Here is a 16,694-nt window from a genome sequence, read left to right as displayed (position 1 = left end):
ATAGGTGCACTTTGTAGTTCTACAGTTACAGACTGTAGTCCATCTGTTTCTCTGCATGGTGGTGGTGTGTTAGTGTGTGTTGCGCTGGTACGAGTGGATCAGACACAGCAGTGCTGCTGGAGTTAAACACTGTGTCCACTCACTGTCCACTCTATTAGACACTCCTACCTTGTCAGTCCACCTTGTAGATGTAAAGTCAGAGACGATAGCTCATCTGCTGCTGCACAGTTTGTGTTGGTCATCCTCTAGTCCTTCATCAGTGGTCACAGGACGCTGCCCACAGGACGCTGTTGGCTGGATATTGTTGGTTGGTGGACTATTCTCAGTCCAGCAGTGACACTGAGGTGTTTAAAAACTCCAGCAGCACTGCTGTGCCTGATCCACTCAGACCAGCGCAACACACACAAACAAGTCATAATGATGGATTTTTGACCTGGAGGCTGAAGCTCATTTTACTTTAATGAAATTCTAATTATTTGGATACTGTAAAACATACCTGAGCTCTAAAATGTTTATCAAAACAGCTTTTACTGCAAAGATCTGCCTGAAAACTGTACACATACTATAAATGAATATAGTAAACTACACTGTAAAAACAGGTCATCAGATTAAACTAGAATAATGACCTCATGTGGTAACAAGCAATAGAACCACTTTTGTTCAACTCAAAAGTGACACTGATGGAAAGAATCATTCAGAGTATTTATTTAGCTGAATAAAGCTAATTAATTTTTTAGATTGATCTGATGAGCCATTTTTACAGTGTGTAGAGAAACTTTTCAAAGGAGAAATTTAACCAAATAGCAAATATTTGCAAATTTGTAGCAAATATTACTTAGAACTATTAATTTTTTTTTCCTGAACTTGAAAATTCTTGTAATGCTTTATTTTCGAATTAACAGTTTGCTTAAGTTAAAATACATGTGTGGGTTTCATTTGAAATGAGATATTTTGAAAAATGTGAGGCTGTCGCATTCTCAGTTTTTTTTGTAAATATAAACTTTTCCAGTTTTCAGTGTAGAAACTGATGCACACAGTCTGCATTAAAAAGTTTACAGCTGCATCAAAAGAGAACAAGAAATTTCTCTTATCAAGCTCAACACTAATAGCAAAAGGAAATTTTAGGAAACAAACTGCACTTTTCTGAGTAAATTAACTTCAGTTATCTCTACAATCTAATTTTAACTTAAGTAAACTGTTAATTTATGTTAGATTTCAAGTATTTCGGGATCAGAAGTTAGTTTGAGTAAAAATTTCAGACTGATTAAAAATAAATTTGCTAAAACTTAATAGTAATATAAACTGTTATTGTTTGCAGTGTATCAGTAATATTTTGATTTCCTTTTCCTGTTCAGCTCCAACACACAGGAGTTCAGTACTCATCTTTATGGTCGTTCTCTCTGTTTCAGGTCTGGCTAAGCCGATGGGTCTGGTGGAGGGTCCGGGTGGGCTCGGTCAGGGCGGAGCAGCTGCCACTCTGGGGGAGGACAGTCGGGAGGCCGAGGGGAAATACGAGGAATACGGCTACAACGCCCAGCTCAGTGACCGCATCTCACTGGACAGGAACATTCCGGACTACAGGCCCAAAAAGTAAGTCCTGCTGTTTTTCACACTGCAGAAAAAACACACTCTGTCCTTGAACGAGAATAGAGCGCATTCATCCTGCAGAGCAGCAGCGGCAGCGCTACGGTAGACCTGCACCCACAGCGGCCTGCAGACGCATCATCAGACGCATCATCAGACGCGTTATCAGGCGCATCATCAGATGCATCATACATCCACTCCATTATCTGATCATCTTATTATTCAGCTCTGACTAGAAATGATTTAATATCTGTTATAAATTGTTCAATAAATGCTATAATTGATTTAATATTTACTTTAATTTATTCAGTAACTGCTGTAACTGATTTAATATCTGTTATAAATTAGTCAGTAACTGCTATAAATGATTAAATTTCTACTATAAATTATTTAGTAGCTATTTTAAATGATTACATATCTACCATAAATGATTCAGTAGCTACTATAACTGATTTAATATCTGCTATAAATTAGTCAGTAACTGCTATAAATGATTAAGTATCTACTATAATTTATTCAGTAACTGCTATAACTGATTTAATATCTGCTATAATGTTAAGAAGAGCCATTTTGTCTGTCTAATAAAAAGCCACAAGAATTTATGTCCATTTTACCATCTTGGCTGTAAATGTGTCTCAGTCTGTGCTGATGCTGGTATAGGATAAAAAATATAATATAAATAAAAACTCAGACTCACTTTACTCTGCTTTAATCTTTAGCTCAGCTACAGCTGCTTTTCTCACATCTCCAGCAGGAAACTTTTCCTCAAAAGTAGAACAGTTTCTTGTAAAATGTCTCTCAACGTTCGACTTTTTACGAGGCTGAAGTCGCTTCTCATTCGCCAGCTTCTTGTTTGAATTTTCCTGTTCCACCTTGAACAGAGCCTGAGGTTCCAGAATGTAACTGCTGCACCATTTAAGGTGGAACAGGAGAATTTGAGCTGGCGAATGAGAAACTGACTTCAGCATCACAAGTTATTATCGATGTTCATCTTAAATCTCTCTCTTTGCCGTTTCGTTAGCTACTAGCTAGGCGAGACTGTGGTCTGTGTTGCTATGGTGACCAGCAGTCTGCGCTGATCTTCAGGGTTAAAGAGTGAATTAGCAGTTCTACATTAACTCCAGAGTTTAAGACCATTTATTGTTAAACTGTGTTGAACGATCAGCAGAGCTTTATTTTACTGTAAAGGAGGATTATTTTATTTTTACCTACAAATCTAATTCAGCTTTGGAGCAACAGGGCAGTAAAAGAGCCTCATGCAGCTCCGGAGACACATGTTGCCGACCGCTGGCGTAGATGATCCATACTGTACCCGAGTATGTTTGAGCCTCAAAGTCCAGCTTGTTTGACCAGTGTGATCGCTCTGTACCGTGCTGCCACTTGAAGAGATGAGCTCGGATGTGGTTCAGTTGGACTCGGGCACAGTACGCATCTAGCGTGACCGCTAACTGCCCAAGCATGGAACTAGAACATGACGTCAGTGATGCGACTGTCTCAGTTTTTAGTTCATTTGAGGATGTTTGAGTTGATAATGGAGCTGCTTCTCACCTTATTGAAGAGTACGAGTTGTAGTCGGCGAGTAAAGCTGCAAATTCTTCCTTCAACATCAGCTGCAGCACGATTAACAGAAAATCACGGCGTTGCTTAATCGATAAATCTCTAAGGCGTGTGAGGGGGCGTGTCTCAGCACCCAAAACGGCTCCAAATAAGCCACAAACTAAGTACAGTCATGAACTACGCTGTGCTGTGCGAACTCAACACAAGAAGTCACATCATGAGGACGATGGTGTGCGTTCATGCTCAGGCACAGTTCAAGGTAGCCAGGCACAGTCCGAGTACACTCTAAAGGCCTCAGCGTAGTTCTTGCGGAGACGATGTTCGCCTGGCTTCAGTGAACAACATGATTTAATTGTGGAGAAAACGAACAACTGCAGATGTCGGCGGAGACTTAGTTTGCCGTGACGCCGCATGGCAGCTGGGCGAACTCCACGGAACTCCTCCACAATGCTTCACTGTGGGTATGGTGTTCTTTTGGTGATGCGCAGTGTTGGCTTGGCACTAAACATACTTCTTGGAATTATGGCCAAAAAATTCAACCTTGGTCTCATCAGACCGTAACACGTTTTCCCACATACTTTTGGCAGACTTGATGTGGGTTTTGGCGAAAACATAGCCGGGCTTGGATGGCTGGGCTTTGTTAGAAAAGGCTTCCGTCTTGCCACCCGACCCCACAGCCCAGACTTCTGAAGAATACGGGAGATTGTCGTCACATGCACTACACAACCAGTACTCGCCAGAAATTCCTGCAGCTCCTTTCATGTTCCTGTAGGCCTCTCGGCAGCCGCCCGGACCAATTTTCTTCCGGTCTTTTCATCCATTTTTGAGGGACGTCCAGTTCTTGGTAATGTCATTGTTGTGCCAAATTGACTCCACTTCTTGGTGACCGTCTTCACTGTGTTCCATGGTGTATCTAATGCCTTTGAAATTTTTTTTGTACCCTTCTCCTGACTGATACTTTTCAACAATCAGATCCCTTTGATGTGTAAGAAGCTCTTTACGGACCGTGGCTTTGGCTGGAAAATGCAGCTAAGAAAATGTCAGAAAATCCTACTAGACCAGCTGAACTTCATATGGGGTTAATCTGAACCACTTTAAATGATAGCAGCTGTGTACTGACTGCTATTTAACATGAGTTTAAATGTGATTGGCCAATTGTGAACACAACCACATCCCCAATTATAAGAGGGTGTTCACACTTATGCAACCACATTATTTTAGTTTTGTTATTTTTATTTTCCCCCTCTAAATGATTTCAGTTTGTTTTTCAATGGAATTGTACAGATTATGGGTCAAATGAAGGTGGAAATTAATCTGAAATGATTCATCTTGGGTGTGTAGACTTTTTATATCCACTGTAAGTCTATTATTCGGTAGTACTAACTAGCACTAAGCACCAAAACATACGTTATCTTGTATTTCGGTTCACAAGAGGATGAGGCTGAAGTCGGCTCCCTATTCGCCCGCTTCATGTTCGAATTTTCCCGTTCCACCTTAAATGGTGGCAGTATTCTGGACTCACACAGCGCCATAGTTAAAACTGTAATATAGTGGCTTTTCAGTAGTGATTGAACTTAAAATGTCATAGCGTCACCTAGTGGAGTATCTGTAACAGGAAAAACGACACCGCAGAAAGTATGCGGGCTTGTAAGGCACTTTTGGCTTCGCACAACCCTCGAGAATTTCATTTCGCAAGAAGTACTTTGAGGCCTTAAGAGGTTAAAGCTGGTTTATATACTCTTTATTCTGTAATTTCAGCTTTAGCGGGGTTACAGTAAGAGTCCCCAGCCCTGTTAATGTGATTCAAGCTGTGTTGTTCATAAGGAAAAAGAATATAAATGAATGGTGTGATGGTAAAATCCCTTTCCTCCACTTTTACACTGTTTCACACATGAGGATCTCTGAGTCGGTAGGTCAGAGTGCAGCAAGAACGATGGAGAGAACACAGAGAACGAGGAGGAGCTGCTTTGACTTCTCAGATCATGTTGATACATGGAAGACGTTAATAATTCAATAAAAGTCCAGATTTTTTTCTTTTTACTCTCGGAAAATGGCAGAGAAACCGTGCTGGAATATTAATGGTCATCCATAATGGGTTTTATATTTAGAAAGTGGGGCTGTACGTTGTGTGGAGGAGGATTGTCGACGCAGAGCTCTCACTGCTGTGAAAGAACAGACGGGTAAGAGGAAAAGTGTGAGTTCAGCCGAGAGCGGAGTGAGTTTCTTGGAATAGTTAATGCTGACCTTTCCTTTCAGAAGAAACCTCGCTGACTGAAGCTGTTGATTATTCTCAGAAACATGTCTGAATGGTCAGTACACGCTCGTCTTTTCAGTGAGCCGCTTCACATTTCCTTTCACTGTCCACCTCCTTAATCCACTCACAGGCCACTTTATTAGAAACACTCACCTTGTGCTTCCATTAACTGGCCACTTTATTGGAAACACACACCTTGTGCTTCCACTCACTGGTCATTAAATTAAAAGCCCACAAAGTTTAATCAATCTCTGGAAATGTTTATAGTTTTTGCAGACATTACTGACGTTTATTGTTCCTTTTGCAAACATAATTAATCTTATTTTAAGATGAAAAACACCAGTAAATCTGAATTTAAGGGTTTAAATAACTAAGTAATATGAGGAAGAAAAAGAAGAATGCTTTTTATAGTCATTAAATATTGTTGTAATATTTAAGAATCACACTACGTGCATCTTTCTATATATTGTTTACATATGTTGGTTTTTAAGTCAAAACTAATATTCAGTTTAAGTTTAGGTTTTGGTTTGAGTTTATAGTTTACGGTGACTCATTTAGATATTTAGTTGAATGTTAGTTAAGTGTAAAATGAGCTTCTGCGCCACTATGAATTATTCAGCATCTGCTATGAATAATTCAGCATCTACTATGAATAATTCAGCATCTACTATGAATTATTCAACATCTACTATATATAATTCAACATCTACTATGAATAATTCAGCATCTACTATGAATAATTCAACATCTACTATGAATAATTCAACATCTACTATGAATAATTCAGCATCTACTATGAATTATTCAACATCTACTATGAATAATTCAACATCTACTATGAATAATTCAGCATCTACTATGAATTATTCAACATCTACTATGAATAATTCAGCATCTACTATGAATAATTCAACATCTACTATGAATAATTCAGCATCTACTATGAATTATTCAACATCTACTATGAATAATTCAGCATCTACTATGAATAATTCAGCATCTACTATGAATAATTCAACATCTACTATGAATAATTCAACATCTACTATGAATTATTCAACATCTATAATTAAAAATTCAGCATCTACTATGAATAATTCAGCATCTATGAATTATTCAACATCTACTATGAATAATTCAGCATCTACTATGAATTATTCAACATCTACTATGAATAATTCAGCATCTACTATGAATTATTCAGCATCTACTATGAATTATTCAACATCTACTATGAATAATTCAGCATCTACTATGAATTATTCAGCATCTACTATGAATTATTCAACATCTACTATGAATAATTCAGCATCTACTATGAATTATTCAGCATCTACTATGAATAATTCAACATCTGCTATGAATTATTCACTATTATGAATTCTTCAGTATCTACTATGAATTATTGAGAATTTAGTATGAATTATTCAGCATGTACTACATTTTCCGTTTGAGTATAAATTCATTTGAGTATTAAGATGCTACAATGATGAGCAGTGATAAAATAATAAAAATAATATTGTAACATTTAGGAGGAAATTAATAATAGTCTTTAAGAAGAGAAGCTCAGTGAGGTTTACAGTGTGCAGTGCTGGAGGTTTCCAGTTCAGTTGCTTACACAGTAAAAGTCCCACCCTTCTACCCTGCCCCTCCCCCACGTCCCAGAGGAAATCATCATCATCATCACTGTGTGTGTATTGTGGTGTGCATTGGTGGGCGCGTATTGGTGTGCGCTTATTGGGGTGTGTATTGGTGCGTGTACTGGTGCGTGTGTTGGTGCATATATTGGTGTGTGTGTATTGGTGTGTGTACTTGTGTGTGTGTATTGGTGCGTGTGTGTATTAGTGCGTGTGTATTGGGGTGTATGTATTGGTGTGTGTTGGTGTGTGTACTCGTGTGTGTACTGGTGTGTATTGGTGTGCGTGTGTTGGTGTGTGTGTTGGTGTGTGTACTCGTGTGTGTACTGGTGTGTATTGGTGTGCGTGTGTTGGTGTGTGTGTTGGTGTGTGTATTCGTGTGTGTACTGGTGTGTATTGGTGTGCGTGTGTTGGTGTGTGTGTGTGTGTGTTGGTGTGTGTACTCGTGTGTGTACTGGTGTGTATTGGTGTGCGTGTGTTGGTGTGTGTGTTGGTGTGTGTACTCGTGTGTGTACTGGTGTGTATTGGTGTGCGTGTGTTGGTGTGTGTGTTGGTGTGTGTACTCGTGTGTGTACTGGTGTGTATTGGTGTGCGTGTGTTGGTGTGTGTGTTGGTGTGTGTACTCGTGTGTGTACTGGCGTGTATTGGTGTGCGTGTGTTGGTGTGTGTGTGTGTTGGTGTGTGTACTCGTGTGTGTACTGGTGTGTATTGGTGTGCGTGTGTTGGTGCGTGTGTTGGTGCGTGTGTTGGTGTGTGTGTTGGTGTGTGTATTCGTGTGTGTACTGGTGTGTATTGGTGTGCGTGTATTGGTGTGTGTGTGTGTTGGTGTGTGTACTCGTGTGTGTACTCGTGTGTACTGGTGCATGTGCTGGCAGTAATGCTTCCTGTTTGTACTGCAGATAAACAGGATTGTTCACGCCTCTGTAAACAGACATATGCTCCACAAGAGATCACATTTCCATTCCAGCGTTCAGATCACTGACTTCCACGCTCACAGCCCATAATAACACCGAGGCCTGCTATTATATACACCAACGAATGTTATAATGAACTTCAATAATGTACCTAAATCAGGAATCAGCGTAATTAGCATCTTCATATTGTTCCCTTTGCGTTGAAGAAGACGTTATTTAACGTGTTTGGAGTTTGAGCCTGATTGTGTGTATGAGCAGGATGCAGCAGGATCATGTTATTAAATATACATATTCAAGTTACTGCCCACAAATGCGGTACATCAGTAGCTGATGTTAACCGTCTGAGATCTGAGGGAGTTTTTATCGATTTTTGTGTATTTTCTTAAATTCACCTTTAACCCTCTGGGGTCCACAAACTCGCCTGCATATCAAATCCATTGTTTTTGTATCTGTTTGAAACATATGAGTATCATGTTTTATGGAAAAGCCTTTAAGGGAGAATTTAAGAAGCGCCAATACACACACAGTGATGATGATTTCCTCTGGGACTCTGTGGTCTGAGGTGATTCTCTCTCGATCTGTTCATCTCTTCTTAAACTCTCCTCTAAAGGCTCTTCATATTTCATGATCCTCATATGTTTCATATCTAAATGCTCCGTTATCTTCATCACTACTTTCCAAAACCGCTGCAGCAGCTTCAGCAGCTGTAAACTCTCTGCACGCCGTTTCACATGAGTCTCCGATGTGGACTGAATGAAGAATGAAGGGTTTCCGGCGTGATGGTCAGTCCTTAGTGATTTCCTGAGTGTCCATTGGTCAGTTTCACACAGAATGTAGACAGACACACGAATCCACCAGTTCCACATGGTGAGAGGCAGATGACGTGTATCTCAGCCCCTCTTCATAGGCTCATAACTCCGGATGTGAGTCTCGTATGATCTCGAGATAAGATGGAATGGAAAGGGCGACTCTACAGATTCAGGAAGTGTTTGAACTGGATTTCTGAGCTGGATCATCACAAAGATACAGACACAGATATAGAGACAGAGAATTAGATATGCAGGTGAGCTTGTGGACCCCAGAAGGTTAACTACGGTTAATACTGTAGATGTTTGGTGACAAAATCCTCTTTCATGTCAGGATCAACCTGCTGACCATCTGAAGGTCCGGTGTTTAATTGCTGTGTAATTGCTGTGGGGAGTCATTGTTTGAAGGTCTTTGATGGCTGGAAGGATCTGGAAAATGAGGGTCGTTTCTCTTTGATATCTGACCCTCATTCAGCACAGCTTCACCGAATAGCACAAGAACCATCACTCGTTTGTTTCCTCTGATATATTTGAGTCACATTTTACTGTCAAAATGTGGCTGTTTTGTGTTTGGTCACACAGATTAGATTGACCACCATGATGCTTCCTGCTGTACAAACCTCACCTACATGAACTGACCCTCCAGTTGATGCTGCTGCTGCACAGACTCGAACCTTTTAATCAGAGCCACTGCTTCACCTACTTTCCCCTTTTCTGTATTTTAATATTTTGTACGAATGCTAAAACTTTATTTTCTGTTCATTTTGCTCTTTATGAGGTTACTGTTTCCTATCCGGTGTGGTCCAGAGGAGGATGGGTTCCCCTTCTGAGTCTTGGTTCCTCTCAGTGGTTCTTCCTCTTTGCTCTTAGGGAGTTTTTCCTCGCCACTGTCTCCATTGGCGACGCTCATGGAGGCTCAGACCTGGATATTTCTGTAAAGCTGCTTTGTGACACACCTGTTGTAAAAAGCGCTACATAAATAAACTTTGACTTGACCTGTATTGTTAGATTGAGTTTCCACACTGCAACTTACAAATAAACATGTACTTTTAATTGTTCATAATTGAACCAAACAGAAAAATAGTCAGGAGCGCAGACATGAACCTAAAGATTTATAATAGAAGAAAATTTAATGTAAATATAACAAGTGTTTATGTAATTGCATTTAACATAAACGTAGCAAAAAAAAATCCACCTCCGTGTTTCTACACTCACTGTCCATTTTATCGGCTCCACTGACCACAAAGTTTCGCTCTGTAGTTCTACAGTTACAGACTGTAGTCCATCTGTTTCTCTGCATACTCTGTTACCCTGTTCTTCAGTGGTCAGGACCCCCACGGACCCTCACAGAGCAGGTACTATTTGGGTGGTGGATCATTCTCAGCACTGCAGTAACACTGGTGGTGTGTTAGTGTGTGTTGTGCTGGTCTGAGTGGATCAGACACAGCAGTGCTGCTGGAGTTTTTAAACACCTCAGTGTCACTGCTGGACTGAGAATAGTCCACCAACCAAAAATATCCAGCCAACAGCGTCCTGTGGGCAGCGTCCTGTGACCACTGATGAAGGACTAGAGGATGACCAACACAAACTGTGCAGCAGCAGATGAGCTATTGTCTCTGACTTTACATCTACAAGGTGGACTGACGAGGTTGGAGTGTGTGTGTGTGTATATATATGTATATATAAATGAATGATTTCTCAGTACTGTGTATATATTTATTCTCAAATTTCATGACCTTCCATCCTCCTGCTTTTCTGTCCGTAGTCATGAGCTGGTATTTATATATGTTTGAGCAGCTTTTCTATGAAAATGCACATTGCATATAAATCAGCGTGTGCAGTATGGGGGTTTCTGTTGGTGGGGCTGGAGGGGGATCAGCGGGAGGGAGAATAATAACATCACGCTGAGCCGGCACAAAAACCACCGCGTTAAAGCCCCTATCAATCAAACGCCTCTTTGGCTGCTTTGTTTGCTGAAACTATATGGTGTTAAGGGAGAGTTATAAAACGCCTTTGAATGACATTTCCTCTGCCGTCACTGTAACTGGGATAATTTCTCACTGCTTTGGGCAGCAGCACAAAAGAGGCTTCACTGGGACAGCGTGTGTTTATTTCATCATAAAAAAAAAGACTGAGATGAAAAATAGCGACAGGATTCGTTTGCTTTATAAAGACGCAGCTTTGCTAAGGGTGGAGGATACGGCAGACATATAGCCTCACAATACATGCAGGCATTTTCACAATATGTAGCAGGATGCTTTGTTTTTCTGTTCTCTGGAACAAAATCTGACTTTTTACTTTAATCTCATTGCAGTTTTCCTGTTCCACCTTAAATGGTGCAGTAGTTAGGTTCTGGCGCCTGAGCCTCTTTATTCCAATTTTCCTTAGCAACCACCTGGGACACCATAGCAAAGCCCTAGCAATACCTTAGCAACCACCTGGAACAACATAGCAAAGGTCTAGCAATACCTTAGCAACCACTTGGAACAACATGGCAAAGGCCTAGCCATACCTTAGCAACCACCTGAGACTCCATAGCAAAGGCCTAGCAATACCTTAGCGCACACACACACACACACACACACACACACACACACACACCACGTATCCAAACACACGCATGAAACACTAACACACACTCATACACTAACACACAAACACAGTGTGAGGATGCTGCTGGTGGGAAATAGGGAGGTCATGCTGAGATCCATCTGCTTTCAGAGACAGAGAGGGTGAGAGAGAGGAAGAGAAAGAGAAAGAGAGGGAGGAAGGAAGAGTGTGTGTGTGTGTGTGTGCGTGAGAGAGAGAGAGAGAGAGACAGAGAAAAAGAGAGTGAGGGAGACTAGAGAGAGAGAGAGAGAGGGAGACTAGAGAGAGAGAGAGAGGGAGACTAGAGAGAGAGAGAGAGAGGGAGACTAGACTGAGAGAGAATGAGGGAGACTAGAGAGAGAGAGAGGGAGACTAGAGAGAGAGAGGGAGACTAGAGAGAGAGAGAGGGAGACTAGAGAGAGATGGTTCTTTGCGTGGAGAAAGGTTCTCCAGATTGGTGGAGAATGTTCTGTATATGGTTTTCGGCTTTTGCTGAGCTTTTCCTTTAATTCAGAAACATTTGAGCCAATTGTGAGAGACTGTAAGGTCACATGATGAAGTGGGCGGAGCCAGAGCTAAAAATTACAGAATAAGTGGTGGATTATAATGAACACTGTCTCTCTCTCTCTTCCCACCTTACTGTCCCTCTCTTTCTCTCACTCCGTTCTCTCCCCCTTCTATTTATGTATATCTCCCTCTCTCTTTTCTCTTTCTCTACTCTCTCTTTATCTCTGTCTATTGTCCTTCACTCTCTCTCTATTCTCCCTCACTCTCTCTCTTGCTCTTTCCTCTCTCTCTACTCTTATCGTCTGTCTTCTCCCTCACTCTCTCTCTCTCTCTCTCTCTCTCTCTCTCGCTCTCGCTCGCTCGCTCGCGGCTCTGTTCTCTCTTTCTCTCCCCCTCTCTCTATATTTCTCCCTCTCTTTTCTCTCTTTCTCTACTCTCGTCATCTCTCTTCTATCTCTCCAATTCCCCCTTACACTCTCTCTCTCCCTCTCTCTCTCTCTCTCTCCCTTTCTCCCACTCTATTCTCTCTCCCCCTATAATTCTCCCTCTTCCTCTCTCTCTCTGCTCTCTTCATCTCCTCTTTCCATTCTCTCTCTCTCTCTCTCTCTCTCTCTCTCTCTCTCTCTCTCTCTCTCTCTCTCTCTGTAATTGTTATGTATGTGTGGCTGCTGCTCTCCTGTTCCAGATACAGTCATCACAATTTCTAGAAAATCATAAAAAGGTCTGTTTTCCGTGCCGGAGGATGAGGAGCTCTCCGCGCGGAGCTCAGCGTCAGCAGAGAGGGAAATATAAGATGTCGTTGGCATAAACGTTCTGCGTGTTCCACCCGGAGTTGCATATTAAGTCAGAAAGCTGTCGGTACATTTTATTACAGCACAGCAACATACAGCGTATAGAACCCCTTACAGTACACACTTAAAACAGATGGTTCTGCAGGGGTTCTTTAGTAAAGACAGTCACTCTGTTTAAAACCATGAACACTCAAAGAACCATCTGCATGCTTAAATGGTTCTCTGCATGGTGAAATGGCTCTTCAGAAAGATGGAGAATGTGTTGTATATGGTTCTATACAGCACCAAAAAGGGCTCTGCTACTGTACACAAGCTTGTCATCATTACAATAGCAGAACCCTTGTTGATGCTGTATAGAACCATAAATAACACATTCACAATCAATCTGAAGAACTATTTTACCACGTAAAGGGTTCCTTGAGTGTTCGTGGTCAGATCTAGAACCGTTTTCTTTACGAAAGAACCCTTGAAGAATCGTTTTTAAGCGTGTAGGTAAGAACCGAATCTACACACTCTAGAGAACCAAAGTGTGAGCAGTTCTGCAGTTTAAGAACACGTCATGAATCTGATGTAGACTTTTCTTAGAACATTTCTCGCCCCAAAATATCCAGCGTTACATTTTCAGTTCAAAAGAAAATCAAATCTTATTTTTCCTCTCAAAAAATTCCACAAACCCCATGATTATGTATTTATATGGCCCAAATTAGTATAAATGTATAAATACACTGATGAAATATTAGATCAGCTGACCCTGAGTGACCGCTTAGACCATTTAAAGCAAGAAACCTTGTCCTGCTGTCACTCCAGTTCAGTGTGAGTCAAAGTCTGTTCAGTGTATGGTGAAGAAAAAAGCACCGATCTTTTGTGTGGATGCTTTTCTGAACAAGACTGGAGAGGAGAAAACCTTTGTAGATCAGTTCTCGTGTTAAATATTGATTTTTAACCCAGGAAAACTGCATCCAGAGAGACTACAGTTCCTCCACGGTGACGGAAACCCGATAAATCATTCATGCACACTGTTATTAGTCTGTATTCAGATGTTGCGCGAGATGAGCTCAAGTACAAAACAGATATTCAGCGCCGCTGATCCATTTCTGGCCGTATTTTGACCTCTCTGTCCGTACAAAGCGAGAGATGTTATTGATTTGCTCTCTTTTTGTATAATTTTTTTTTCTTTTTTCATTCGCAGAACGCAACAAGTATTATTAAAACGCTGAACATTTTCATCTCATAAATGTCAGCACAGACTTTCTAATCACGCTTTATGAGATGTAACCTTTGCCTGAGCCTTATAATCCTCCATCATATTACAGCAGCGGCCTGTGGCATCCGGAGCGCTCGGCGTTTCTACAGGAACAGGAGAACACAGACTCACAACACAGCACCAGCTACATAACAGACTCACCGGCCACTTTATCAGAAACCCTCTTTTTTAGCTACAGTGAGTGGAAGCACAAGGTAGATGTTTCCAATAAAGTTGCCAGTGAGTAAAAGCACAAGGTAGATGTTTCCAATAAAGTTGCCAGTGAGTAAAAGCACAAGGTGATTCCAATAAAGTGGCCATTTACTGGTAGCACAAGGTGGGTGTTTCCAATAAAGTGGCCAGTTACTGGTAGCACAAGGTGGGTGTTTCCAGTAAAATGGCCAGTTAGTGGAAGCACAAGGTCTTTCCAATAAAGTGGCCAGTCAGTGGAAGCACAGCGTTGGTGTTTCTAATAAAGTGGCCAGTTAGCCGGAAGCACAAGGTGGGTGTTGCTAATTAAATGGCCAGTTAGTAGAAGCACAAGGTAGGTGTTTCTAATAAAGTGGCCAGTTGGTGGAAGCAAAAGGTTGGTGTTTCTAATAAAGTGGCCAATGAGTGGAAGCAAAGGGTTGGTATTTGTGTTAAAGTGGCCGTTGCAGCATTACAGCCTCTTGCGTGGCTGTTGATGAGAGGGCCAGCCGTGTATTTGGGTTAGTTCTGGGCCGAGATAAATAACCTTCATTTAATATGAATGTGTTCCGGACTCCTTCGCACCGGTGCTCTATTTTATCTCATTAAATAGGTCGTCGAAAAAACAGCAATGTGGAATCGGATTCCGATCCATGGTCAAGAGATGCGGTTGCCATAGCGCTGTTCTGAGGAAACCTAATCAATAGAAGCAGAGCGGCTGTATGTGTTCAGTGATTACTCTGTCCAGAGGAAAACCACGTTTGACCCACACCCTTAATAATTAGAGACTGATAGAAAAATAGAGATAAATAAGGTCTTTTTGTTCCTTAGAATTAAACAGGCTGTGTTTCTTACTTCGTCTTTCAGACTGATATACGTGAATGTTGTGATTGGCTGCCCTGTATTCTGCTCCATTCAGAAAACATTTGGACTGAAACACTCCTTATAGTGTCAGTGTGAGTGACTAAACTGCTGTAGGCTCAATGGGCGGGGCTAAGGTGCTGTAGGCTCAATGGGTGGGGCTAAGGTGCTGTAGGCTCAATGGGTGGGGCTAAAGTGCTGTAGGCTGAATGGGCGGGGCTAAAGTGCTGTAGGCTCAATGGGCGGGGCTAAACTGCTGTAGGTTCTTTAAAGAACCATTCATTATGAGACTGAATGCATGAATGAAGAGCTGCTGCCTCTCTCTCTGTTGCAGATGTAGGCAGATGTCGTATCCTGACGACTTGCCCCAGATTTCTGTGGTTTTCATCTTTGTGAACGAAGCCCTGTCCGTCATCCTGCGCTCCGTCCACAGCGTGGTCAACCACACCCCCGCCCACCTGCTCAAGGAGATCATACTGGTGGACGACAACAGCGACAGCGGTAAGATTTTTAATTACTCTGCCCTCAGTGGAGAACCCTCAGAGCCTTCTAGGCCTTCCGAGAAGGTCTAATGAGTCCTGGGAGCTAAAAAATAAAACTACATGTCTGTAATTTTTAGTTCATTTTTATTTAATAGAATCATCATGGTTGCCATATTTAATCTCTAAGTATTGTAATAATGCTCTTAAGTTTTGGTTTGAACAAAAGGGTTGAAATCTTCAAACCCCCAATAGAACAACAATCCAATCAGGATTGTTTTCTCTGTGGTATCTAGGCAGATACACCCAAGCGAGCCCTCCTATTGGTTGGGAGTTCAGGTGCTGGACTGAAGGCCTTACACATTAGATTAACTACAAACATAATCAGGAACTGACAGAAGAGTCAACCAATTACGTTCTGTGACCAAAAGAAAAACATATTTTGGAAGTTCTGTATCCGTCACTGGCTGTGAATAGTTGTACCCTAAGCAGTGTTCCGGTTAGTTGTTAGGAATGTAAAACAGCGGCAGCAGCTCTGAAGGACTCATTGCTGAAAGAGTTGCTGTAACACTGAGACATACAAGATCAGATATATGATGGTGTCTTACAAGCTTCAGATAAAACAAATGGAATGACTTTCATGTATTCAATTTAGAACTAGCTAAACATGCTAGATTAGAGCCAACACACTATTATAAACATACTATCAGAAGTTAGCATTACTGTAGAGGTATTTGACCTAGTTTTTACATTTTACAAAATGTATTATTATTATTATTATTATTATTATTATTACTACTACTACCTAGGCTTGTTGTATAATGTACTGTTTTGTGTAGAGTTTTCTAAGCTTGTTATTGATTTGTTTATTCAGAGTAATGACAGCGTCACTGACGTGACATTTCTGTTTGTTTTTTTTCTTTTTCAAAAATATTAGTGAGATAAATATTAAAATCTCAATTCTAATTATTAAAATCTCTAATTTTTCAGATTTTTTAGATCACGCTCTTTACACATTAACTCAAACGCACAGCAGCATTGAAAAAACTAGGTGGTTGCTATGGTGTCACTAGGCTTCTACTATGGCATTCTAGGGTTGCTAAGGTGTTACTAGGCCATTGCTGTGGTATACTAGGTGGCTGCTAAGGTGTTGCTAGGCCGTCGCTTTGGTATTCCAGGCTGGTTGCTAAGGTGTTGGTAGGCTGCTGCTATGGTATCCCAGGTGGTTGCTAAAATGTGTGTGTGTGTGTAATTATTTTTATATGTGAATGTGTGTGTGTGTG

The 16,694-nt window shown here is 41.1% G+C and overlaps 1 protein-coding gene across 1 annotated transcript in view; it reads left to right on the top strand.

Moving 5' to 3' along the window:
- Window positions 1–16,694, top strand: part of galnt9 (polypeptide N-acetylgalactosaminyltransferase 9) — a 129,975-nt gene that overhangs the window by 23,934 nt on the left and 89,347 nt on the right. Inside the window, exons 2-3 of the mRNA XM_036598955.1 lie at window positions 1,410–1,590; window positions 15,267–15,433. Of these exons, the coding sequence (XP_036454848.1) occupies window positions 1,410–1,590; window positions 15,267–15,433 (348 nt within the window). The remainder of the gene's footprint in view (window positions 1–1,409; window positions 1,591–15,266; window positions 15,434–16,694) is intronic.

Source organism: Colossoma macropomum, unplaced genomic scaffold, assembly GCF_904425465.1.
Source record: "Colossoma macropomum unplaced genomic scaffold, Colossoma_macropomum, whole genome shotgun sequence".
Taxonomy (NCBI): domain Eukaryota; kingdom Metazoa; phylum Chordata; class Actinopteri; order Characiformes; family Serrasalmidae; genus Colossoma; species Colossoma macropomum.
This window is presented reverse-complemented; position numbering and strand designations above follow the sequence as displayed.